Raw genomic sequence first — 26,945 nt, 5'->3', positions numbered from 1 at the left:
TGAGACCCACAGTCTTCATTATTTAACTCAGATTTAGAGAAACGTGCGAGAAAGCACTGGAGAGGATGCTGTTTGCATCTGGGTACATCTACAGGGTTTGGACTATAAATAGTATGCTAAACAGTGTGAAAGACGCCTGAGACATCCAAAGAAGTCAATTGTGCTGAACGCTCAGGGAAGACTGAGCGTTCAGTCTTATTATGCACTCACTTTTCACTGAGGGTAATTTGTTGTTTTTGGGCTTATTTTTAATGAGGCAAAAAAGGCTTCACATATTCTTGGGTGTAAACACCTGATAAAAAGCATTTCAAGAACACAACACAAATGTTAAACAGAGAGGTTTTTTGTTTTCATCTTCACTGAACACAAAGCTCCAACACTGGTTTTGCAATATCATGGCATCATCATAAAGCAAACATGACTCATTTCTCTGAGATTTCAGGACATATTTGCAAGAATGGGCTCAGCAGCGACACTGTGTCAGTGTGTGCGTGCATCTGTCTGTCGTCCAGAGGCGGCATCATGCTGCTCGTCCTGTAAAAGCATGCGATGACAAGACAGCAGCTCTAAACAACCCCACCGTCCCCCTCTGTGTGATTGATGAGGCTAATTTTGTCAATTAATGAAGAAACCCCTGTTGATTAACATCAGATTGCAGTTTGTAACTGTTAGTGCACCGATCTGTCAGAAATTCATTTTAATTAGAAGTCACCACACTGTACTCCTCTATCAGCTACCAGATCTGCTGATCCACATCAAGAAACGACTAAAAACAGATCGCAGTTCCACCATAGACTTCATTTCAAATATTCGCTGAGATTCAAGAGTGCCCACCTGGGCTGGACTTCCTGCTAATGCCGACATTATACATCATAATTAATTTGAATGTGCAAGATAATTAACAGGCTGTATTTACATAATGAACCCACTAATTGGTTCATAACAGGCGAATGCAGTCAATATATCTGGCTAATGGCATGTCTGAGTTCACATATATGAATGGACAGGGACATGGACGGAAATGATACAGGGCTAAATCTAATAGAGGACAAATAGAGATGTATGCCAAATTGTTCGCTGTTCTTTCAAGGAAATCGTTTGGCATTACTTTAAAATGTTCAGACATTTAAGACCCCAGGAAATCGCTTGATGAGGGAACTGCTGACGTGATTTTATATTAAAATAGGAAGACATTTGCAAAGGCTCATTTCTTTTATTTTTATTGTGTCCAATCGCCAATAGGGTTCAGTTACATCATATATATATATATATATATAAATATATATATATATATATATATATATATATATATATATATATATATATATATATATATATATATATATGAGTAGACTAGCATGTACACAACTATAAAAAAAAATTTGATCTTTTTTTTTTTAAATTAATACTTTTTACAGCAAAAATGCATTAAATTGATCTACAGTGACAGTAAAAAAGATTTATGTTTCAAATAAATGATATTCTTCTGATAACTTTTTACTGAACCATTCATCAAATAATCCTGAAAAAAAATTGTTTTGATTTTTAACACTTTATATTTATATTTATGTTTATTTTTATTTTATTTAATTATGAGCAGCAAATCAATATATTACAAATGATTTCTGGATCATAAGGATCATGTGACACTGAAGACTGGATAAATGGCTGTTGAAATTTCAGCTTTGCCATAAGAGGAATAAATTACATTTCAAAATATATTAAACTAGAATCCATTCATTTTATATTGTAATAATATTTTACAAAATTACTGTTTTACTGTATTTTTAATCAAATAAATTCAGGCTTTGTGAGCATAAGAGATGACTTCTTTCTAAACTTTTGAACAAGTAGAGTTAATAAACAAAGCAAACAAATATGGATTAAAATCTACATTTTGATTCCGTCTTTAATCAAAAGTCTTTAATTTTGATGAAGTCTTTAATTTGGTTTATAATTTGGCCCAACCCTGATCTGGTGGGAAGGCAAGTTCACTGATGATACTGAGGGCCTTTTCTCAGCCTTTTTTTTTGCTTTATATTCAGCCTCATACTTCTTAAATGCACTAAAGAACAATAAGTAGTAGCAGTGGTGAAAATTTCAGTGTGGAGTGGAATAATCGGCAACCGTCCAACCCTGTATATCTTCAGCATGGACTAAGTACACTTCAACTTTCCATTTAAGAAATCACTGAGGCATCAGTTGTTATATAAGTGCCTTACAGTCATTTCTGCTGAGATATGGTGATAACGCTCATTATGGCAGACAGAAAAGAAAAGGTTTGCACAGTGGAGGCTCTCCGAGGCCATGTTTATCTTTTCTTTATAGTCTACGAAAACACAATCCTTCCATAAAACATGCCCAATACACAGCTCTGATTCTCCAGCATGCCGTCTTGTCCTAAAACAAATACATATGCAAACGGAGGTTTCTTTAGAAGAGAATAACACAACAGTATGTTTCCTCTCTCTCTCTCTCACATCCCAATTTTCATTTGATAAAGTAATTTGGCGACAATGGTGCAATTCAGCAGCGAGGGGCTGGGATTTCTATGAAAACATTAAATGAAAATGAAATTACGAGCCATGACGGCGGGTGAGTTGAAAAAGCACAGAAGAGCGAGTTGGTGTCTACAGTGGGATTAACACGGAGCAACAAGTGCTGAGTGCTTTGCATCAAACCCACGGGCCCATGACAAATGAGTAGGAGAAGCTCTGCGTCTATTAACCGGCTTTAAGCCAGAGACTTCAGGGGTTATAATGAAGTACCGACTGGAGCAAAAGCAGAAAGTTCCAGAGGATGAGTGTTCTCTGTGGATCTTTGCCAAAACCCTCAAGACAACAGGGACATGCTCTCGGTCTCTATCTCTCTCTTCGTCTGCCTCCCTTTCAAATTGAGCGCATTCAAGTATGCAAACTAGATGTGCTATTTTTCTCTCTTTCTAAGGGACGGGAGTCCAGGGTGGTGGTTTTCTTTTCTAGGTCTGTTATGGGGAACCTTATGGCACTATAAACTAGAGACAGGAGGAGACAGGGCAAACTGAATGGGAAGAAATTGTAACGTTCAAATGGTTACAGGAACAAAAGCACCACCTTTCAGTCAAACGAAGCAATAGTTGTCACATTTTATGGCTGTTTATGAAACACTGAAGAACAGATCCTTTCTTCCTCCAGTCAAGAAGAAATTAATGAAGAATGCCTTTCAAGTTCCTGTATTTGAATTTAGGTAGTAAACATGATGTAGAATTGCAATTAAGATCCAACTGAAAAATCAATTCAAATTTATATAAAATGTTGTGGGGGGAAATGCTGGCTGATATATTTATTAGACATGATAATAATAAAATATATTTGAATGCATAATATGAGCCAATTTTTCAATTCTTAATTTTGCCAAACCTAATGAGCATGAGCTGCAGTTGCACTCCTATAACCCTACACAGAAAACAGCTGCCCGGAGGGGCTACCAAGATGGCTGCAGAGTGAACCGACTTGCCTGTAGGGAGTTTGCTACAAACACAAGATGACAGCTATAATTAGCACGGCAGAAAATAATATAGAGCCAGTTGTTCACCGAATGTGTGCCGCTCATCTACTGAGGCATTTAACTGGCCATTTAACTGGTGTTACAGGACTAATAACAGAAATGAGAACAGAACCAAATGATCCAGATAGAACACTATAAAGGACACATTTTTATATAAAACATGACTGCCGTTAGACTGTGTCGTTAGAGACTAATACAACCGGCTCAGATTCCTTATTTGATGTGTGAAGTCATACTGGCATCGGGCTAAAATGTGTTTTTTGATTAATCACGTTCTAGGAGGTCTGAGTTCTGACACTGGGAATGCAGCAGATATGAAGTATAATTCAAAAACTGATGGACTGGAAGAAGATAGAGTGGCAAATCCTATCATCTATGACTGGGAAAAGACATTTCTTCAGGAGAATGTGGAGACCACATGCCACTTTGTGAGCTCCTAAGTGGGATCGGCCTTTATGTATTCCTCATCATCTTTCTGTACACCTAATATGCCAACCATGAAATGGAATGTAGCCTAATACAGATCACCACCTTTGGGGAGAAATGGACGGTGTCTCACATGTAAATCTATACAGACCTCCTACTTCCTATTTTCTGGAGATTGTCCATGTCTCAAGTACAGCAGAAGGAATGAAAGAGAGAGTCTCGACTGAAGGCTTTCACCTCCACCCGGGGAGTAGTATGCCTGTCAGCCTCAGTCTTAGTGGCCGTGTCAGCCCTGCGCTCTGGGTTAATGGACCTGCCAAATCAGCCCCAGTTTTCCCCCTCCTAACGAGACACTGATTGTGGAATTTCCAGAGTATTCGCACACATAATGATAACTCGCATTGAGACGTTTCCATGACTGACTGAGATCGAAACAACTACGAAAAATCAGGTCAGGCAATCACGAAAATTCGATTTATGAAATACGATAGCAGAAATATGCTCGATCTCTTTCAAAGTGTCATTTTCATTAGAGGAGAGTGCAGAGCTGATATGTGTCTCTGGAGGGTGAGGCCCAGACAAACGCTTGTGTGTGACGACAGCCAAAGCACGGAGCTGATGATTTCAACTGCTTGGCTGTGCTTTAGGGAACATAATATGATCAAGGCAGATGAACTATCTGAGGGTCTGATGAAGACAGGGCAGCAGTGGGAGTAAACGTAGCTGTCATTTGGCAAACGAGTACCATACCCAGCCACTGCTGAGAACCCGCTGGCTTGCAAAGAATACACAGAACTAATATCTAAAAAAAGGAAAATGGGAGATACAGAGAAATTGTATCATTGATGGTTTATTGCTGTTATTATTATTCCTCCCCCACCCAAAGGTTCCAGTTTCCGCTAGAGTTATCCTTATAAAACACTCTCCCAAATGTCAATTCAATCAATTAAACAAGGCAATAATACCACAAATGGCCAAAGCAAAACAGCACTTTAACAATCAGCATCATTCTGCATCAGTGGCACTGATGTTCCATTAAATACCCTTCTAATCATGGCTTCACAAACGCAGCCTCCTCCCAAAGCACGGAGGGCCTTGCTGAATGGCGGAAGCTTTGAGGATGGGATTTGAAGAGGCAGTTATCAAGCCTCTCTGGTTCGTGCTGAGACTCCCCCACCCAGCCACACATCAAGGCAATCAAGTGCATTAGCATATGCAAAATCCTATCACACAAAACACATGGTTTGGATGCCATTTCCCAATAAACACGAATGTGCGCATGCCGGCAATATAATAACAGACGCGGGTGCCAAGTCGGTTTTGTGCTCAGACTTCGGCCTTTGCTTTCTTTATGACTATCATTACCGGAATTGCAATTATTATTTGGATGCGCTTTTGTTTATTCTGTTCAGGACCAATTAGAATTTGTTAATTAAAATCTTAATGTCTCCTGTGACACGCGGTAAATTCAAGTTAGCCATTGTTGTTGAACAATGCCGTCCCCTGTAGACAATACAGTCCTGGAATAAACAAAAAGGCCATGGGAAGGAAGTCAAAGATATGGCCTGAATCAATCATCTTTTCATCCCTTTACTTCAGTCTTGTACTATATCAATAAATGAAAGAGGTGAGATGTGAACTGTGATTCATTTGCTCTATTATTTTCGAGCAAATTTCTCTAGAATTAGAGGCAGACGCTGAGTTATTGTGAGGTAAACATAACCAGCGCAGGATGCCACCACATTCCTCTGACCTAATTCCATAATTAACAGAGGTTTGAGACTAAGCAGAGGCATATTCACAGAGAAGAGCTGGAAACACTGTGCAGGCTGCTGCAAACGCATCTTCATCAATTCATTAGAGACTTTGTACCCAAAGGTAAAATAATAATCACAGCTGATCATTCCTCACCTCGATTTGCATGATCTTCGGGAGCAATATGTAATGCTCAGAGATGTGCAGAGTCACACAAGCCAAGCTTTCTAAGAAACCCTATATGACTTGTGATTTACATCAGGCGGATGAAATGTTCTCCCGCAGCACTCGGTGTATTTCCGCTTCTCTCAACCCATCAAACATTGATGCCTAAAGCTACTGCATCTCCACAGCAGGTATTAAAACACACAGCGAGAAAGTGTGCCAGAATACTACAATGCATAAAAGGTGCTATGCTGTGCTAATCAAGTGTTATGCTGCACTGCTGAACGCTGGTCGACACTCTAAAACCAGGATGGAAACCACAGCTTTTCAAAACAAAATGCATACTGCACAACAGAACAATGGTCTCAGATATTTCTCTCTCCTAAAGAATGATTGTTTATGCCAGTGAGGTCAGGTGTCCCGAATGTATGCTCCTCTCAAAGCAGAGGTTAAGAAAACCAGTAAATCATACATTTCCTATAGAATGACCGGCCTGACTGCTCTAGCACTTACCTCGGTGGGTGATTTCCTCTGTCTAACGAGACATTGTATTTTGGAGCTACGAGAGACGATTTGTTCATAGGCATTGTAAAGAGAGCCACAATAAAGTCCAAAGCTTCAGGGAGTCTTTTAAGAAACTGCACCCTTTATCTGAAAGGTATGTTTATGTCTTGGCAAGTGAAAAGGAAAGCCATGCATTTTGTGCACATATTCATTTAGTGAGTATGGAACAAATAACCATTTTATGTAAGCTAATATCACTTTGACAAGGCCTTTTTTCATTATCAAATATTTATTATTATTATTATGTTTTTTTATTTAGACCAGCTTTCAAAAGAATTTGGTTAACATATGAAAAAAAAAACTGTATAAAACAATTCAATTAATTGTGATTGTTAATACTACTAATGTTTAATAATAAATATATTTTAAATGATTTACTTCAGATATACTTCTTAATCATATATACATATACTTGCAACAAACAAAATATTACATTTAAAATAAAAGTAAGAAATATTTAAATGTTCTAATGAAAAGTCCGATATTTTACCAGAGATAAAAAGAAGTCAATTCTGAGTGGCTTGATTATTTTCCTAAGGCGGCTACAACCCTATGACATTTATTACTTATAATTACCATAATTAACAAATATTATTAAACAGTACTGAATCAACTATATAATTAAATTGTTGATTATCCAAACTGAAGGCTGAAGGCATATGTGGTCACAGGCATACATTTATCAGTATTTAATGACTTCAAACATGGCTCATTTAATCCAAATTAAATGATAGATACAGAACTGTCTATTTTCTATCTTAGTTCCTTTCACACGTCATTGTATTTATATGAACTTTTCTGTTCTTGCATGGGCTCTTTCGTTAGAGAGGTGGCGGCAGGAGAAATTGGCCAGCTGATTGGTGTTTTTCAGTGCATAGAGAGAACAAAGGTTAAGTTAAATACCAGCCCACTGAATTATAGTGGAGCAAAATCTATTAGACAGACCCTCTCATCCGTCAAAACTCGGCCGCCAAATGCCGCTGGAACTGTTCCGCTCTCCATTAAGATTCCAGAACGCCCGGACCCCAGGCAGGTCGCTAGTTCATTTAAAAGTCTTTGTAGGGAGCCATTAATTTTGATAGATAGATATCACTAAACTGCTGAACAAACATCCTACTCAGTCATTTGCATACATTACAGTAACAGTGGATAAGATAAGAGTATGAGCTACTCTGCGAGCATTACACCAATTATTTAGAACGGTTTAAAGCAGAGGACTGTAATAACTATACAGTTTTAATGTATGCTGTAGTGTCTTGTGTGTATGAAATGCTTTTATGTAATGAAAAACTCCCCATCCTCACTATGAATGCATTTAAGAGGATATTCCAGCAATACAAACAACACATAATATCCTCCAAAGCATGCCTAAACTAAAAACAGAAGAAGGGGAAAAACATTCATTGTTAGCAAGTAGTGTGAATTATGATGCACAATGATCTTTAGTACTAAAAACTGATTAAATAATGTATACAAGGCAGTTGGAGTGCATCTGCAACTACTTTCCCATAGCTGACCTAATACTTTAGACAAACACACTCTCACATATACATGTTCATATTGCAAGAGGGAACATTGAGCAGTTGGTAATAAAAGCAAATTCCTTTATTTGACTCTAAAAACTAACCCTTATGCATATCAGGAGTTTATTTCTCTCTTGCAACAGTGTGCTCTGTGCATTCTGAAACCAGCCTTGATTTGCTGCCACAATCATTTCTATTTAATGGATCAATATATCAACGGCGCATCGCCATGTAAGCTAATAAATGCATATTTGTTCCAGAGTCTTAAGCACCTTAATAGGAATCTAATATGATATTCCCATATTTGGTGAGATTTTTTAATATTGCAAAATGTCACCTCCACAATTTCAGAGCGGTGTGAAATGTGTACCGCTATTATTACATCCAAAAAAGCTGACACCTACCAAGGCAAAATTCCTCTACCGCTCTCTCTTACGGCCTCCCTCTAGTTAAAGGCTTTTTATCTCATAAAATTTGGTACATAGTAGTTCATTCTCTCCTACTATCTCACTGGCAGGGCTCTAAATCTGCAGTTTGAGCTGCCATGAAAACTGAAAAGAAACAAATGTTCTGCATATGAAACGCCACAATTGTATTGTGTTGGGTCTCCCTGGAGCAGCAGAGAGTAAACACACACACACACGTTTGTTTTTGTGAAAAGTGGGGACATCCCATAGGCGTAATGGTTTTTATACTGTACAAACTGTACATTCTATGGCCCTACACCAACCCTACACCTAACCCTAACCCTCACAGGAAACTTTGTGCATGTTTACTTTCTCAAAAAAACTCATTCTGTATGGTTTATAAGCATTTTGAAAAATGGGGACATGGGTTATGTCCTCACAAGTCCCCATTTCCTTGTAATACCTGTTTCATACCCATGTCATTATACACAGTTCTGTCCTGATATGTCACAAAAACATGCCCACACACACATACACACACAGAGTAGTGTGATTTCAGGGTAGATTAAATCAGATGGATCTCAAGGCTACAGTTCATAAAAAAGGAAGAAATCTGAAGATTCTGACAGTGGCCACCTGTAGTAGTGTGATTTGATTGAGTATCTACAGGCAAAGAAAACACTGTAAACACGGTAACATCTGTCTTTTTTCCCCATTCATGCAAATTTCCTTTCTCAACCCGTTTAAACAAACCCTCAACAGCGAATGTTTTTAAAATACTTCCTGCACTGTGACTCTTAAATAGCATCTGCACATGACAGTCATTTGTCAAAAGGTCACATTAAGGTCAAACACATAAAAAGGCGATCAAGAAGCCTGTTGTACGGCGAGCAATGGAGCACATCTAGCAGAAAGCGCGCACACCCCCAACCAGCTCCATGTTCACAAATTCAATCACTCCTTCTATAACATCTAGCCTGCTGTCCACAATGGTCGAGTGAAACAGCTTTCGGCCTCCTTTAGCTCAGTGACAATGTCTGCCCTGTCATCCGCAAAAGAGCTGGCGCAGCTGTGTTTGAACGTGCTGTCAGTCAGCATCTCTGCAGCCGGGCTCCGACGCCTCTGAAAACGAGTCGTGACTGGTGCACAATGAGGGTGGAGCCATTCCCTTTCAGCCACGGCTCTCTCACTCGCTTTTTTTTTTTTTCTCCGCTGCTAAAAAATCCCTTTCGAATCATCAAACGGACGTGACTGCATTCAGCTTAGGCTGCGCGCCGGCTCTGATGACAGATCAGGTGAGACAGGGACGAGATGCGTCCGCGCTTGCACTCGAGGCCCGGTTGGCTTTTACAATCCTCCGGGGACGCAGTGAGGCCCCGGTGCTGCCGCAGTGGATCCACGCCTCTCCATTTCCCCTCACTCAAGTTCCAATCCTCCCAGAGTCCTGCTAATCAATACTGTCACTAAGCCCACAGAGGTATTCTGGCTTGTTTGTTCGTGCCGCACTGCAGGCGAGAGCAGCTCATTGTTCTTAAATCATACAAACCTAAGCAGCCCTCTTTTACTAGGAACAGATTTTTAATGTGTGCTGGGGCTATTATTCTTATGCCACCCAAAGTGCCACATAAGCCCCCCATAAATCTCAACGTTAAGCTTGTGAACAAAGAGCTAAAATAAGGTTAACTGCTGTCTTTCCAGTGCTTGGGGAACATATGGGAAGACTCTCAGACTTGATAAGTCATTGATTAATGGTTCGTTCTTGTAGTTAATAACACCACTGAGGAACGGCGGGAATATAAAAGTCAGGCCGTCGCTCAGAACGGGCTTAAAAGTCAAACTTGCCTAAATCAGCACCATTTGACTCTGTTTTGGCTCACATGTCAGAAAGCAAAAGTCAAACAAGTGTATAACTTCCTCACTTCGCAGAGTCTGAGAAGTGCTGTAGCATCTAATTCAATTTGAGGGCAGCGTTTCTGTTATCGAAATGGGAGAGGTGCTTTGAGAGCTGATAGCCCTTAGAAAGTTGGAGTGAGGGGGGCAGTGGCTGGTCAGCAGATGTAATCAGCATGGGGTTATAAGTGTAGAAGGCTAAGAAGCCCTCCATTCGAGTCTGTGGGGAGAAAGTTGTGCAGTATAAATAGAACCCAAGATGAACTCCCTTTGGAGAGACGAGGAGAACGCTGATAAACACCTCACTTTGAGACAACCTATCCAAGCCTATCCAGTATTTTTGCCTTGTTTTCTGGTCAAAACATGTAACCATCCCTAAAAAAAGATACATATGACTTAAGCCAAACTGTGTGAAAATAAGGCTTGTTTTCAGGCAGTATATTTCTTTTTTATTTCATTTTTTTGTATAAACCTATTATGTCTATATTTATTATTAAATAGATTAAATCAAAATATAATTTCTGAAACCAACAAAATGTAATGATTAGTTTGATTTATAGGTGTTCTATAAGTTCAAAAGAAGTCTGAGGTCAAAAATTGTTTTAAGAAATTAATACCTTTATGGAGGAACAAATGACAGTAATGACATTAATAATGCTACAAATTTTTTTCCTAAGCATTAAATTAACAGACTGTTTTGACAGAATGATACTGAAGACTGGATTAATGGCTGCAGTAAATTCAGCTTCAGGAACAGGAATCTGGAATCAGGAATAAATTAAATTTTAAAATAATCTTTTTTTTTTTTTTAATCAGAAAAATACCGCTTTTGCTGATCATATAATAAATCTTACTGACCTTAAACGTTAGAAAATGGAAAACAAAACAAAAATACTGATTAAGAATTAATCTTTTTGATAGCTTACTGGAAAAGGGACCTCAGCTCCTCATTCCAACATAGAAGCCTTCAAAACTTTTTAGCATAGGAGAAAAAAAATTGTAAATGTGCTCAAAGGATATTGACATTTTTTCAACAAACTTATCCTGCTTGTCATCAGTCTTGGGGAAGTTCTGGATGTCGTTCTCCAGCCTCTGAATATGCCGTTCCATTGTGTCCAGGCTGGCTTTCAGGATTTGGGCAGATACTGTAAAAGTCAGATAAAAACAAAAAAAAACATAAACAAACAATGGATGGGTATGCTGAATAGTTTGTGGCCAAATGAATAATTATCCAAGACAAGAAACATTTTTTTATTTTTTTATTTTATGACTCGAGTCTATGAGCTCATGCTTAATTGTACTGAGACACAGTGTACAGTTGAGCTTTATTATATGTTATCTTATGCATTTTTTTTTTCTCCTATACTGTGTAGGCGGTAGTTGCCTGCCTAATTCATCCTGTTTGATGAACTCAAGTGCTCTTCTTTAAAATTTAACATCTTGACAAGCATATTAAGTCCAGCACCTAACTCAGCCCTCAGAAATCTTTGGTTATGAAGTTTGTTAAATACTGCACTGAAGCTACTGTCAAAGGCTTTCTATATCAACTTTTAAACTCTGGAGACTTTGATCAGTGACAATATTACTTGAGGCAACACATGCCACATTGAATACTGCTAAATAATCATGCATGAAACATACAGAAATAATGATTCAGGCAACTTCAGTTTGAATCATCACCCATTAACACCATTATAAAGAATGTAGCATTAAAAAAAAAATCAAAAATAATCAAATGCTACTGTTTTGTTTTTTTTTTAAGAAGAAAAAAATATTAGTTTACAGAAACCATCAACCACTAATTTTTGGAATGAGGACAAAAAACAACAGAGCACACATGAGTTGATCTATGTATATTTAGATCTAATGTAATATTAAGACAAATATTGTAGTAATATCAAATGAAATAATAACAAATGCAGTAACTTGCAAAGCTACAATGGTAATACAACAATCTAATGTTGTAATACAGCAAATACATTAATATAAAAATTTACATATTTTGGCAATATTAAAATAATATACAATTTTCACAAAGAATATATACATTTTGCCTTTCAATTTTCATTTCAGTTAAAATAAATAAATAAATAATCATAAACATATGATTCACAACCAACAACTTAAGTATAACTAATACATTTAATTTCCCTTTCTAATTATTCAAATGGACTTTCTGGCTTGACTTTCTTAACACCCTGTACTCGAGAGTATATTGGCTGGTCTGTGTTGTAAATCTTGCAGGTGTGCTCAGGTGGACAGGTGCACTGAAGTGATGCTGGAGTTGCTGACTGCGGCTGCTGTCCGGAGGCTGAGTGGCGTCAGCATGGGTTCAGCTTCATTAATCTCTACATAATCACTGTTTACTGCTCTCCATCTCTCTATGCACTCACTGTAGTCCTTTCAAGTCTGGACTTCAAAGCGCCAGCAGTGTCTTAGGGGGATCAGTAGGGATGCGGATGTAGTCGTGGCGCTGTTTTGTGATTGGTGTATGGCTTTAGCTTTATTGATACACACCGTACGAATGATCACGGCACAAGGTCTGTGTGAGAGGGTCAAAGCTCTGACTGATCAGAGACATGAGAGGCTTTGTATGGGTCTAAGATTGGACAACCATTCTTCAAGAGAGTTGACGTGAGGACATTCTGAGTAAACAACACAGGTGCAGATTGCAGCTCATATATTAAGGGTTAAGGGATGTCGAAAGTATCAACAGTTAGAAATGGGGAAAACAATAATGTCACTAATAAATATACTGTATATACCATTCTATCTATCTATCCATCCATCCATCCATCCATCCATCTCAAACAAGTGCTGATCTTTACAACTTTCTGTTTGTAAAAGAATCCTGAAAGCAGTATCATAATTTACAAAAAAAAAATATATATATAATGCAGCTAACTGTTAATGGTTTCCGACATGATAATAATAATTGTTTGTTGAGAAAAGAAAAGACTGTAGTAATGGCTCCTGAAAATTCAGCTTTACAGTCACATGAATAAATCACATTTTAAAATATACTTATAAATAGAAAACAATTTTTACATTGTAATAATATTTCACAATATTATTGTTTCAAATATTGACAAACTAAAATAACACCAAACTTTTGAACAGTATTGTATAGTGCACTCTACAATTTCTTTAAGTCTTGTTAGCTAAGCTTTGGGATTCAATCCCTGTTATTTCCCGAGGTCAGTGCTAATAGCATCTGCTTTAACTTTTCAAAATAGGAGGACATTGGGTAGTAGCCACAAATCTACTCAAAGCACTAACAACAATATAAAGGGTAGACTCCGTGTCATTAGTAGCATGCTGGAGGAAACCCACAACTGGGGATTTACTGTCCCCTAATCAGGGCTCACAAAGCTGAGGTTAACACTCTGTCTGAGGACAGGCCCTGTGAGAGAACAGAAGCAAGAAAATCCAGCGAGAGGGCAAGGGCACAAGTTTAAGCTTTTTCAATGATGCTACAAGCTTCTTAGACTGGTTTCAAAAGCTAAAACTCAATTGGTTTAAAATACTCTAATGGCATGTTGCAATGATTTTTATATGGGGTGAGCGAGAGAATTGTGGGCAGACAGATGATGGAGATTGGATAGGCAAGCTAGCGTGGTGTGTGCCTCTCTGGACCAGGTACTCGGGGAGCAGCAAGGGTGAGAAAAAAACTAGCCCATAAATTCTCAGAGTTCAGCCAATAACAGCACTGACTCACTCATTTCACAGGCCTCAACACTGATGAAACGCAAACACCAGGGACCAAATGAAAAAAATAATCACAGCTCTGTTCCAAAACTGAGCATGCATCCTTTGGAGGTAACTATTACTTAAGTAGAAAGATCCAACAAAAATCCACATGAATTACCGACACCAAATTTTGAAGAGTAGTGTAAATAACAAACATTACAATTCAATAAACACCAAAAGTCTAATAAAAAAACAACAACTATTAAACCACATTTTTATGTGCTAGGCATTTTAAGATATGTGCCTGACATGCTGATCATTAGCTAAGCTACATGCTAATGACCAGCTCTATTGGAATCAACTGAAATCTCCCATGAGGAGCGCAACAAGTGTGGCACACAGATGTAATCAATCACTTCTAAAGGGTTCATCTCTGACTCCGAAAGCTGCTCCCTACATAGAAACCTTTCTATGTTCTGGCTAGAACCCATGTTTACCACAAAATAAAATTATTTAGCACCACACAGCATACAGAATCTATGAATAGATACTTCATTTCCCAATGAGAGAGCACTTAAGAAATTAATTGCTTAGTTTAATTACTACAATAAATAGGATAATACCACAGTGTCCAGTACAATCAGGATTTTCAACGTTATTATAGCTATAAAAAAGTTGGAGTGGTAACATTGTGTGGTACTGCATGTGAAAATTAATAAAAGAGGAAAATGTTAATATTTCTTTTGATGTTCATCTGAAAGTATGGGCTCGTTATAGGTCAGTTTCTGCTTTTCAGCAATAAATTTGTTTGTCTCAGAAGCAGCTTTCCTCTTCTTAATAGAGAGCCCTGCTGGAAGCAAAGGCAGAATAAAACTGGCATCCTTTTGGGATATCATTAGTAAGATTAACAACAAAATAACACTGTTTACAGGGGACCAGCACTGCCGCATTAATAACTTGAATATGCTCATTTCACATGAACTGGAGGGGCGGGGGAAAAAGATTCCCTATCCTATTCGCAGTAACTATTTCTGGGACGTGGCAATGTAAACTAATGACTGCTGTCTTGTGCTTCCATAACACCCACCAACAGTGTGTGCACAAACATTCGGCACCTTTTCAGCTTAACAAATATTTAGGTTATTGGCTAGTTTTCATTACCAAAGATTCAAACCGCATTCAATTTTCACTTTGTTAGGTCAAGTTCAGAATAGGCTCATTTCAGCGTTCCATCTGTGCTATTTATTTTTATATTCTTTTTTAGTCTATGTATAGTCTCTGCAAGGCCAGTCAGTTCACTCAACTAAAACGGTATCATAAAAAAAAGTTGTTTCTTTATCTCAAATGTGTTGTTATGGTGAAAACCTGCATGTGAATACCGTCACTGCATGAGCTGAGATCTGAGTGAATTCGAAGATCAAGGACTCGACAGCATTAGTGCCCATTGTGATGGCATTACACAATAAGACAAACTCCTTGCTGGTTGGGTTCTTAAAGATTTAAAGTCAGGGTTTAGTGCCTGTGAGCCCTGCCCTTCTGTTAGGGGCTTCCTCTGTGTGATATTCATTCTCAGAATCAGGGGACAGACGAGGACTATTTCATTAAGCTCCTTCCCGTCTCCTCTTGCCATAAACTGCCATGAAGTAACGTCACTTGTCATAAAAAAGAAAGAAGATGCGCTTTGCAAAATATCAAATCATGAGCTGTAATGCCAAGGTGTCAGCGTTACTGTCAGCCATTTGTTGGAGGGCACCATTTCCATGTAAGATTTATAGATAAGGCATATCAATATTTCATTGCTGTTGCTGTGATGCTCGGATGATACAACGTGAATTGAGATTTATTTGGGAGCAGGATGCCCAAATGTAGCATAAGGCATCTGAGATTTAAATAATCTCCACCAACAAAGGCAAACAAAGCATATAACAAAAGACAAGATCACCCGTAACAACCATTAAGTGGTTTACAATAGAATTATTGGTTCTTTATCTTCCTGTGTGCAAGGATTTGAATTACACAAGAGAGTTAATGCTTGAATGAATGGACAGTATATATGCATCCATTAAATGTGTATGAATAAGACACAGAGGAGGATCAGTGTGTGAGCGCTAGAGAGAAAGAGAGAGAGAGAAATGATGATGAGGTACCTAAAGAGGTTTATGCATGAAAGCTATTGTCCATCACCTGACATACTGTATGTACACCGATAATTGGCAGGAAAGTGGGAAACTTTCATTAAACTCCAATTAGACTGGAGTTCATTGCATTCATCCTGTACAAAAAGTTTGATGGGGAAAAGAAAGCAGAACAGGGTACAGCCAGATTACGTCTTTTAATTTGGTATGTAATGAGTTGGAGGCTCAGGAGACCCTTAAAATAAAGACGTTACAGATACCAAAACTATCCCCTCTCCAATTCTGCCTCATTAACTTTAGAAGGTAAAATGTAGTTCTTCCAATAATGTCTCTTCATAACAAAAACATGCCTCTCGTTGGACAACCATCAACAGATGATAAACTTCAATCTTTAAAACATGTACTAAAGAACACTACATCCTCACAGAAGCACACTGAGGACTATTGATCTCCACATACAATAATAACCCCTAAATAAGCAAGCTACTTGTATAAGCATTGAATTGATAGACTTCACTGCAATTTCGAGGCTTTTCTGTTTAGTTAATGGAAAGTTCAATCTTTTCAGTTTGTTTAGAAAACATTTGTGCATCTGCCAGCACTCTTTAGGCACTTAAGTTTGAGTAAAGATAATAGGAAACAGACAGCATAGTAATGGCATACACTTGGCATATATACTTTAGCAGTATGGAAAGACAAGAGCTATTCAGGTAGAACAAAAGAGCTGAGATCTCACTGCATAATGATGATATGCAATGCAATTGCTGTCTTATGATTAATATGTGACGTTAAGCGCTGAAACAGGGATTTTTAAATGAATTAATTTAAAAAAAATTTAATTGAAGCAAATGTGAAAAATATATTACAGGTAAAAATGTTATTAATAATAGTAATAATCATAACTTTTTCAAACATTAATATCACTAAACACAGAAACCAAACAGTGTATAGTTTAGGCAGAAATCAATTAATTCCAATGCAGAAAGAGTGCAAATCCAAAATGCGTTTTGTGCTTAGCATAATTACTAGTCACCATCAATGGGGTACTAATCGGATGGAGAGGGAAAAAAGCAACAAATCCTTTTACATGTGCTCCATTTATTATTTTAATATGTGTTTTCCTTAAATCCCTCACTTTGCAAATCATAATTGAGGATTTATTGACTGATTTGATCATTTGAGAGCTTTTGTACTTAAAAACCTTAAGGTTGAAATATGCTTCAAAATGAGCTGCTAGCCACAGGAGATCCCAGCTGATGAAATAAAAACATTTCTGGATTGTTAAGAGTAAATAAAAAGGGATAAAACAAAGACAACAAGGCCTCCATGAGGAGGGGCACTCTAATACCACTGAATCCATTGTTAGTGAAATATAAACAATCCCCCACCACGTCATTCACTGCAAACTACTTCTAACATGCAACATTTGAAAGAAATGGATCAAACAACAAAACCCTAAAACCATAAACAAATCCCATTTTCCCCTCTGAATGAGATGAGCAATTCTAGATTACCTATTCACATTCAAGTCACATCAACTGCACACCTCATGCAATACAAACACTAGTGAGCTCCGTCTATGCTGGTCGCTGGCCATCAAGCATGTGATTGGGAACAGTCAGCCTCTGTCCGCTCTCCTTAACGGATGCCCATTTTGGAGGAGAGGATTTGCCATACAGGAGCGGTGAGGCTGGAAATAAAAGTGTTCTTTCTCTCCTCAGCATCCCTTAGGATCCTGTAAACAGCGCTGGCCAGGCGATAACGCCACTCTATTGTGAGAAGCTCCTTGGTTCAATGACATCCCTTCACAACCGAGGTTCTAAAAGGACCTGGATTGGATGCAATTACTTGGCTCAAACTACAGATAAAGATAATAGATAAAATGTGAAAGAAAAAAAAACAACATTCACAGGTCAGAGATCCAACCATTTTTCTGACCTGAAAGGGAGATGTTTTATTATTATTATTTTTTTTTTAAGAAGGCAGATATCTGTATCAAACACATATGGAATTCATATTCACTCATACACTTCAGAAAACATATTGCTCTTGGCAGCTGCTGTGACAACAGATAGCTGACGCACGCATCTCAGAGGGACACACAAATGGAGCCAATTATAATGCATTTTGATATATGAGAAAGTTTAGACATCAACCCGAGGTGCTGACAATTCCCTGGGAACAGAGAAGAAATCAGACTCGCACACAGAGAAAGGGAAAAAAGTAGAGGGCGAGCAGTAAAGAACGGTGTGCAGGCCTATCGATCTTTGCCCTCTAGCAAAGAAAAGACTGAAAGCCTTTCAAGTTACACACATGCGTAACTTGTAGTTCTTTTACAACACGCCACTGGGCAGAATCGCAAAACTGTCTAACGAGCAGCGAGTGATACCAGTCACATCGGTTGCCTAGCTCCTGACAGCCCAAATAAACAACTACCTGAGTAGCTCCAGAGATTCACAGAAGGAAAACAGAAAGGGATGAACCACTGACAGAGGAATACACCTTGAACGGGGTCTGTCTGGATATGGAGCCTCGGGGGACACTGAGGGGAAGTCTGGGCTGTGCAGGTGCAGGGGGTAGAGGGTGTGGGTGGGCCAACTTTATGTGTTATGAATACCAGTGAACAGATTGTGGAGCTGGGGGATATTTATAGGTAAACACACACCTTTGTCCTCCACTGCTTCACTACCCACATGCCCTTGGGTGATCGTGCAAATACTAAGGGCGCTAGCACACTAGAACTCTGACGAAGCTTTTGACAAGTAGGGAAGTGTAAGATGCATTTAGAGAGTCTAGAAAGAGCCGGGTATTACAGCATCTATATATTATATATCGTGTATACAGCATATATATATATATATATATATATACAGTACAGACCAAAAGTTTGGACACACCTTCTCATTCAAAGAGTTTTCTTTATTTTCATGACTATGAAAATTGTAGATTCACACTGAAGGCATCAAAACTATGAATTAACACATGTGGAATTATATACATAAAAAGTGTGAAACAACTGAAAATATGTCATATTCTAGGTTCTACAAAAAAGTAGCCACCTTTTGCTTTGATTACTGCTTTGCACACTCTTGGCATTCTCTTGATGAGCTTCAAGAGGTAGTCACCTGCAATGGTCTTCCAACAGTCTTGAAGGAGTTCCCCGAGAGATGCTTAGCACTTGTTGGCCCTTTTGCCTTCTGTCTGCGGTCCAGCTCACCCCTAAACCATCTCGATTGGGTTCAGGTCCGGTGACTGTGGAGGCCAGGTCATCTGGCACAGCACCCCATCACTCTCCTTCTTGGTCAAATAGCCCTTACATAGCCTTGAGGTGTGTTTGGGGTCATTGTCCTGTTGAAAAATAAATGATGGTCCAACTAAACGCAAACCGGATGGAATAGCATGCCACTGCAAGATGCTGTGGTAGCTATGCTGGTTCAGTATGCCTTCAATTTTTTATAAATCCCCAACAATGTCACCAGCAAAGCACCCCCACACCATCACACCTCCTCCTCCATGATTCATGGTGGGAACAAGGCATGTAGAGTCCATCCGTTCACCTTTTCTGCTTCGCACAAAGACACGGTGGTTGGAACCAAAGATCTCAAATTTGGACTCATCAGACCAAAGCACAGATTTCCACTGGTCTAATGTCCATTCCTTGTGTTCTTTAGCCCAAACAAGTCTCTTCTGCTTGTTGCCTTTCTTTAGCAGTGGTTTCCTAGCAGATATTCTACCATGAAGGCCTGATTCACACAGTCTCCTCTTAACAGTTGTTCTAGAGATGTGTCTGCTGCTAGAACTCCGTGTGCCATTGACCTGATCTCTAATCTGAGCTGCTGTTAACCTGCGATTTCTGAGGCTGGTGACTTGGATGAACTTATCCTCCGCAGCAGAGGTGACTCTTGGTCTTCCTTTCCTGGGGCGGTCCGCATGTGAGCCAGTTTCTTTGTAGCGCTTGATGGTTTTTGTGACTGCACTTGGGGACACTTCAAAGTTTTTCCAATTTTTCGGACTGACTGACCTTAATTTCTTAAAGTAATGATGGCCACTCGTTTTCCTGTACTTAGCTGCTTTTTTCTTGCCATAATACAAATTCTAACAGTCTATTCAGTAGGACTATCAGCTGTGTATCCACTTGACTTCTGCACAACACAACTGATGGTCCCAACCCCATTTATAAGGCAAGAAAATCACACTTATTAAACCTGGCAGGGCACACCTGTGAAGTGAAATCCATTTCAGGTGACTACCTCTTGAAGCTCATCAAGAGAATGCCAAGAGTGTGCAAAGCAGTAATCAAAGCAAAAGCTGGCTACTTTGAAGAACCTACAATATGACATATTTTCAGTTATTTCACACTTTTTTGTTATTTATATAATTCCACATGTGTTAATTCATAGTGTTGATGCCTTCAGTGTGAATCTACAATTTTCATAGTCATGAAAATAAAGAAAACTCTTTGAATGAGAAGGTGTGTCCAAACTTTTGGTCTGTACTATAAATATATATATATATATATATATATATATATATATATATATAATATCATTTCACAACAACAAAAATAAAAACCTAGTATGATTAAAGCAATGTTTAAATCCAACATGTTCAAAAGAACATCAGTATGCATACAGTTCTAGTAAGCAATTTACACAATCATCTGAGATAATTATTTTGTCCTTTTTAGAAAGAAAGAGAACAATAAAAATATAGACAGAATACCAACAGACAGATAAAATGATCGATAGAGCAATTGGACGGCATACAGACATAGAGAGTATTTTCTAAAGATCAGCACTTGTTTGAAATAGAAAACATTTTTAACATTATGCATATCTTTGCAGATAGATAGATAGATAGATAGATAGATAGATAGATAGATAGATAGATAGATAGATAGATAGATAGACGAAAAACTCAGAACCCAACACATATGATACTAAAACTTCTTCAATCACTTTACATTTGTCTCTCCACATCTCTAATGTACAAAGGAAATAACATCTTTGATTTTAAGGGGAGGTAAGTTGATAGCATAAAATACCAGAGAGATTTTGAAAATGTTGCAGCATTTGTAGAGTGGGAGTTAGCTGCTTATTACTCCACTAGAGTTCACAGATTAGCTTATTTGAAGGGAATTGTGGATCGGTATTCATAAAGTCTGATACAGACAGAGCAAGGAGGGCAGACACATCCATCACTGTTTGAACATCAACTTACTGTTTAATATCACCTCTCTGAACTCAGGCTAACGACCATGGCACAGCGTATATCTTGTAAAGGAATACTTTTATTGCAGAGAAGGATTTCAACTATTGGTATTTCTGAGATAATCGCACAAACTGCTTCTCAAGAGTGAAGCACACTGGGATAAATGAGAAAACTGAAACTGCTCTAGGTGAGAGACGGGTAGACAGGTTGACTTCACACTCATTCACAGCTTCAAAGTCATATGCTATCACATGGTGCATGCAACAGACCTTATAGGGCACAGTCCATCAGCTGAGTGACATTTCAGTGAGAGGAAAGTTTCAGCTCTGTTTGTGAGGCTGATAAGCAGTGGACATAAGCATGTCTTCTTAATGCAATGCAGGAAGGCAAGTCCATGAATAAAATATCAATATCTATGACATTCATACTGAACCTTGTGAAACACCTTTAGATTCTTGAAAAAAAAAAATATATATATATATAATTGCCACAAAACACAAAATATCTGCTAATACCTACTGTTCAGCATTTGCACAAACATGCAGCTCTTTTTGGATTTCATTTAAGAAAGTTTTAGAAATGAAGACAAAAAATGTGGAGGAATGGCATACAATTTTGAATGTTTCAAACTGCCATTTGCTTCAAAAAATATTATTTTCATGCTCTCTTGCGTGCATATATTGTGAATGTATCATTGTGCATGATTATCTGCAGCAATTTTGTCACTGCTTTTATTTCTAGCTCAACAGCTCCCTCTGTGAGAAACATCATGACCTGAGAGTGAGCATCTGCCCTTATGTGGGCACATTTTATATGAAGTTAACTGATAGTCACCTTTTAAGTAAAAAATAAAAATAAAAAATTTCCATATAAGAATCAAGTTTACAATTTATTCAGCTTCAGGAAACAAACAAAAAGGCTTGGAGTTACAGATGTGGAGAGCTGATTTGAGCTGTTTCATAGATTGCTCATAATGTGAAACCATTCACCGTAAGGACAAACCTGACTTCATTGACCATTTCCTAGTTTTGATTTAAGACTGAATAAAGCCTCAGTTCATCATTGACACAGTTAATTCAAATAAATGAGAGGCACTGAAAACACACAGCCTCTAGTGTCTGGGTTTTCTGCTCTCGCTGCATAAATGTCCGCCATAGATAATCAATGAGGCTTTGTAATGAAGACTTTTGTTCATTGGGGAAGAGGCTTTTAGATGATCGGTCACACTGGCTTTGTTTTGGATACAGGGCTGGGTAAGACCCAAGAGTAATTTTTAGACACATGACACATGCAAGTGAATGCAGCAGCGAAACTGACCATGTTTACTAAATTCTGACTATTATTAAGAAATAATACTATCTTTTTGTAATATAGAGTATTACACGGATCATTCTGGTCCTGAATGTTGATGCAGTGCTCTAGTCATGGAAAAATACATGAACAATTGTCACTTTCATAGTTTGCTATACATAAACTGCTCTATATAAGAAACACTCTGTATATAGTAATGCAGGACAAACAGAGAGACAGACAGACAGATAGATGGATAGATAGACAGACAGACAGACAAAGGTAAATTCAGTTGAACAGTTAAATGCAAAGTTATTTTGTTTCACAAACAGATGGCTTTGTGTTTTGTCATGACTCTTTTTCCTCATGAAACGACGCCATTTGCTGCCTCTGACCATTCATCCTCTTCACAGGGAGCTCTGAGCCTCACAGGCCTGGAGGTACTGGGTAGAGAAATTACATGCGTGGCTTTCCTCTTTGTGTGTTGTAACCTTCCAACCGAGAACTCTCAGAAGGACTCATCACAAATAAATTTATAAGGGAGGACTTCATTGACTATTATGGAATTAACCAGACTCAGAAACACAAACCAAGTACAAACACCTAAGTAATTGCATACATGTTTATATCAAATATGTCCCACAAAACCATCAAAACAGTGAATCAACAATTGAAGATATGCATGCATGGTTTCTAAGTTGACATAGTGAAAAAGGATAAATGGTAGCAAACGTATCTGGTCATTGTCCATACCACAGGTGAAGATGAAGATAGGGGATTTGACAAATAAGAAAAGAGCAAAAAAGTCCAGTAGTTCATTTCAGATTCTAACTTCAGTCAATCCATGCTTCAGTTCAGCTTATATTGCAATAATGGTGTCCTTGTAACCCTCAACCATCTCAAATCTCAGTTGATCCAAGTCATCAAATTATGATACTGGCATGACTAATTAGAATCCATTAAGAACCAGTACAGCATAGGATGAAAGCATCAAGTAGAATAAGAAGGATAACTCTGTAGATGAGGTATCTATGAGAAGTCCTTCTAAATAAAAACATACAGGCTACCATTAACACCAAACATAATTACATGAAATAATGTAACCCAGCAAAACAATAACACTTACTTGGATGAGCTTAAAACCACAGTTTCTCAACCCGGACTCTATACATAAGGTTAGCAGAAGGAGGTCATGCTTTTCTCCAACCAAACAATACTCCTACTCTACTTCTTCCTGCCTTTTTTCCAGAGAAAGAATAGTCTGGAGAGCCCCCTAGAGCATGGTAGTGGTACTACTGCTCAAAAACCAAGGTAACTGCACTAAAGACCGTTACAGTGTCTATTCCCTATCCAGTCCCAATGCATCTCTGCGCGGTGCCACATGTACTGCATTCTGGCCTGAGCTCAGGCCTGCTGATTGCTGCAACTCTAGCTTGATTAATGGTGGATTTGAAATGAAAATGATCTATTCATCGGAGGTGTGAGGCAGTCTGCAGTCTTGATTGACTGTCGGCCCAGGCCAAGGAGCCATGCTTGAGAGCTGCGCCATTAGAGGAGTTTGCTGAGAAGTAGATATCTCTCCACGCACACCACCGGTGGGCAAAAGCTAAAGAGCTGCGGTGGAAATGCAATTTAAGACAGCTTCAAGGACATTAGCGGCCCCCGTTCAGACTGCCTGCTTTTGGGGGTGAGTGGGGTAAAGGCTGTTTGACTCTAATCTGGAATTAAACATAGAGCACAGTCATCTCTGTTCGCTTTGTGGTCTGAATGCAGCTACTTATCGACACGCCACTGATTCACAGCCCCCCTGCCGCTCACGCTGATGATAAACCAAAGTGAATCACAGCCAGCATCTTCACTCACAGTCTTGTCATCTTAAAACAGCAGTAAAATGGGCCCTTAATGAAAACATGACAATGAGATGATTTAAGCATCTCCGTGAGAGTTCTTCTAGCCACGGGACAGTGGTTCTTTGAGGAATTAAGGCGAGATGAAACTAGAAGATGATTAAAATTGGCTATTTTAAATCCAAAGCACTAGACACGTGTAATCTGACTGATCTGCCAGAAATCCATTTACATTGAGCGGCACAAGTCCATTTTTTATTGAGCGCTCTGTATCTATGGTGAGCAAAGCTTTTGAGTCTTCCAAGGAATTCGAGCAAATTGAAGAGGCCTCTTCAACTACACTTTCATAGTGAAGCACCAGGCTGCAAACAGCTCTTTAAGATCGATTCTATGCTGTCAGCCATGTGTGTTTAAATCAGAACGGGGGAAACGGTGCGCACACAGTTCCGGGCCACACTGCCAACTCCGTTGTCTATTAAAATAGATTGTTCTCACCCTGCGTGACCTTCTGCGTGTATTGGTACTAAGGCCCAACATTACTACCGAAATTAGGATAGCCTGTGTCCCCCCTTAACAGCGTAATAAAGTCCATACAAAGTGATTTATATCTCTCCACCAATGAAAAAGGTCAGATCAATTCCCACACCTGCAAGCTCTATCTTCATTTAGCGCGGTCGCGTGCGGATGTCACAGACCGTGGCATTTGCACGGAAAACACATGTATAAGTAAGTGTATATTCATGATGTGTTTAAAAGGAAAAGTGCCTGGTATTGATTGGAGATTAGATTGCCCATTTGCTTTTTGTTTTGCACCCAGCAGATGCACAGCCTCGAGCATTAGATTGTAGAGCTATAAAGAAAACTCTGTTGCTCGCTCTCTCTCTACCTCAGGCAATCCTTAAACTCATCAGCGTTTTAATGAGACTTTCAAGCAGGGAGATAAATTAACCGCCTGCCTCTTATTTATTTATTTTTCTGACTGGCATAATCCCTACAGACGGCACAAGCAAACAGAGAAGCCAGACCATGCATTATTTCATATTTTATCTGATATTCACAATAGTCTCATAAACCAATCAAGAATGGGACCTCCTCCATCTGATGGTGATGGCTTATTACCTTTTCCCCCACTCTCTCTCTCTCTAATTTCAAAGATTTTCCTACATACAAAACACTTTTCCATTTATCCAGGTATGAAACATTCGCTGGTGGCTATATGAGAGAAGCTAAAATCCAATAATCTTACAATCTAAAGGCTGAAATAGTATCTAGGGAGGTCACAGCATTATTGTTTATAGGATTATTGCGCTCACATTATAGCAAACAACAAAATAAGCATTTTATGGCACATTTTAGATGCCTTCGATACGAACAGCATGTCTTAATTGACAAAATATGATTATTTGATATGTACAGAAATTATTCACGTCATAAGATGAGTTAAAGTATTTTTTTTTTTTAAGGTGAGTCATAATTTAAAATAAAAGCCGTACTGAAAATCTTTCTCCGAAATACTGGATTGGAGAATTGGAGAAAGTTCTTTATTCCACTGATTATTTTGCAATATGGACATGAATTGAATGCTGTAATTGTTAATACTCACTAAGAATTGAACCGAGTGGTTTTCTGAGAATCCACATAAGAGCATGCAAACAAAATCCAAATTTTATTTATCTACTGTAGGTAAAATGTCCTTCAACACAATGATCCAATTCATGTGATCCTTCATCCTAACATCAGTCATCTTTCACTGATGTATGCTGTTCTAAATCTGACAAGTGCTAATTCAAAGACCTTCATACAATTAAACATCTTTTGAACATCTAAAGCTGCATTACCACCTAAAATAATCAGATCAGTATTGGAGAATGAGGTCTCATTTTCTTAATGGAAATGTTTGATTTAGTTAAAAATGCAATGAACCTATGAGCTGTTAGATGTTGGATGTAACACCCATTCCAAGCCTTCTCAGCCGAATGGCTGCTGGGTGGAGTAGTGTTTGCCTTTCTAAAGTCCTCGTGTCGCTAGGAGGCTTCTGTGCCTCGACTCAATTTAATAGCCATTACCTAAGGAGCTCTGTGACTCTTGGCATAACCAGATAACTAACAGCCACAAGCTGCGTGCCCATAAGGCTTTCTTCTTGCATACCCCATCTTTAAAGCTTAATAGTACCCTAACGCTAAGTAGAGAAGATAAGAATAAGAGAGAGAGGCGAGTGAACAGACAGTGTTATTAGCTTGCTGCCTCTTAACACATCAATAAGTCATGAAATGATGTCTGCACTTTCTGGTTGTTCTTTCTTCAGAGAGAGACAATCAATAAGTAAGCTGTATGTGACTCATTAAGGGGACTTCACTTACGATTATTTAAAAGAAAGGTTAAGATATATACATCACACTTTGTTAATGCCGTTTATGAAACCACTGGATTAAGGTTCACTAAACCTTCTGAGCATGTCTTCTCATAACGTGTGAGGAGAGACTATTGTGTGGTCTA

The 26,945-nt window shown here is 38.5% G+C and overlaps 1 protein-coding gene across 1 annotated transcript in view; it reads right to left on the bottom strand.

The window, feature by feature from the left end:
- diaph2 (diaphanous-related formin 2) overlaps positions 1 to 26,945 on the bottom strand; it is a 393,291-nt gene that overhangs the window by 85,982 nt on the left and 280,364 nt on the right. The window contains exon 25 of the mRNA XM_059515857.1: positions 11,297 to 11,421. Coding sequence (XP_059371840.1) covers positions 11,297 to 11,421 — 125 coding nt within the window. The remainder of the gene's footprint in view (positions 1 to 11,296; positions 11,422 to 26,945) is intronic.

The sequence above is a fragment of the Carassius carassius genome, chromosome 29, assembly GCF_963082965.1.
Source record: "Carassius carassius chromosome 29, fCarCar2.1, whole genome shotgun sequence".
Classification (NCBI taxonomy): Eukaryota; Metazoa; Chordata; class Actinopteri; order Cypriniformes; family Cyprinidae; genus Carassius; species Carassius carassius.
This window is presented reverse-complemented; position numbering and strand designations above follow the sequence as displayed.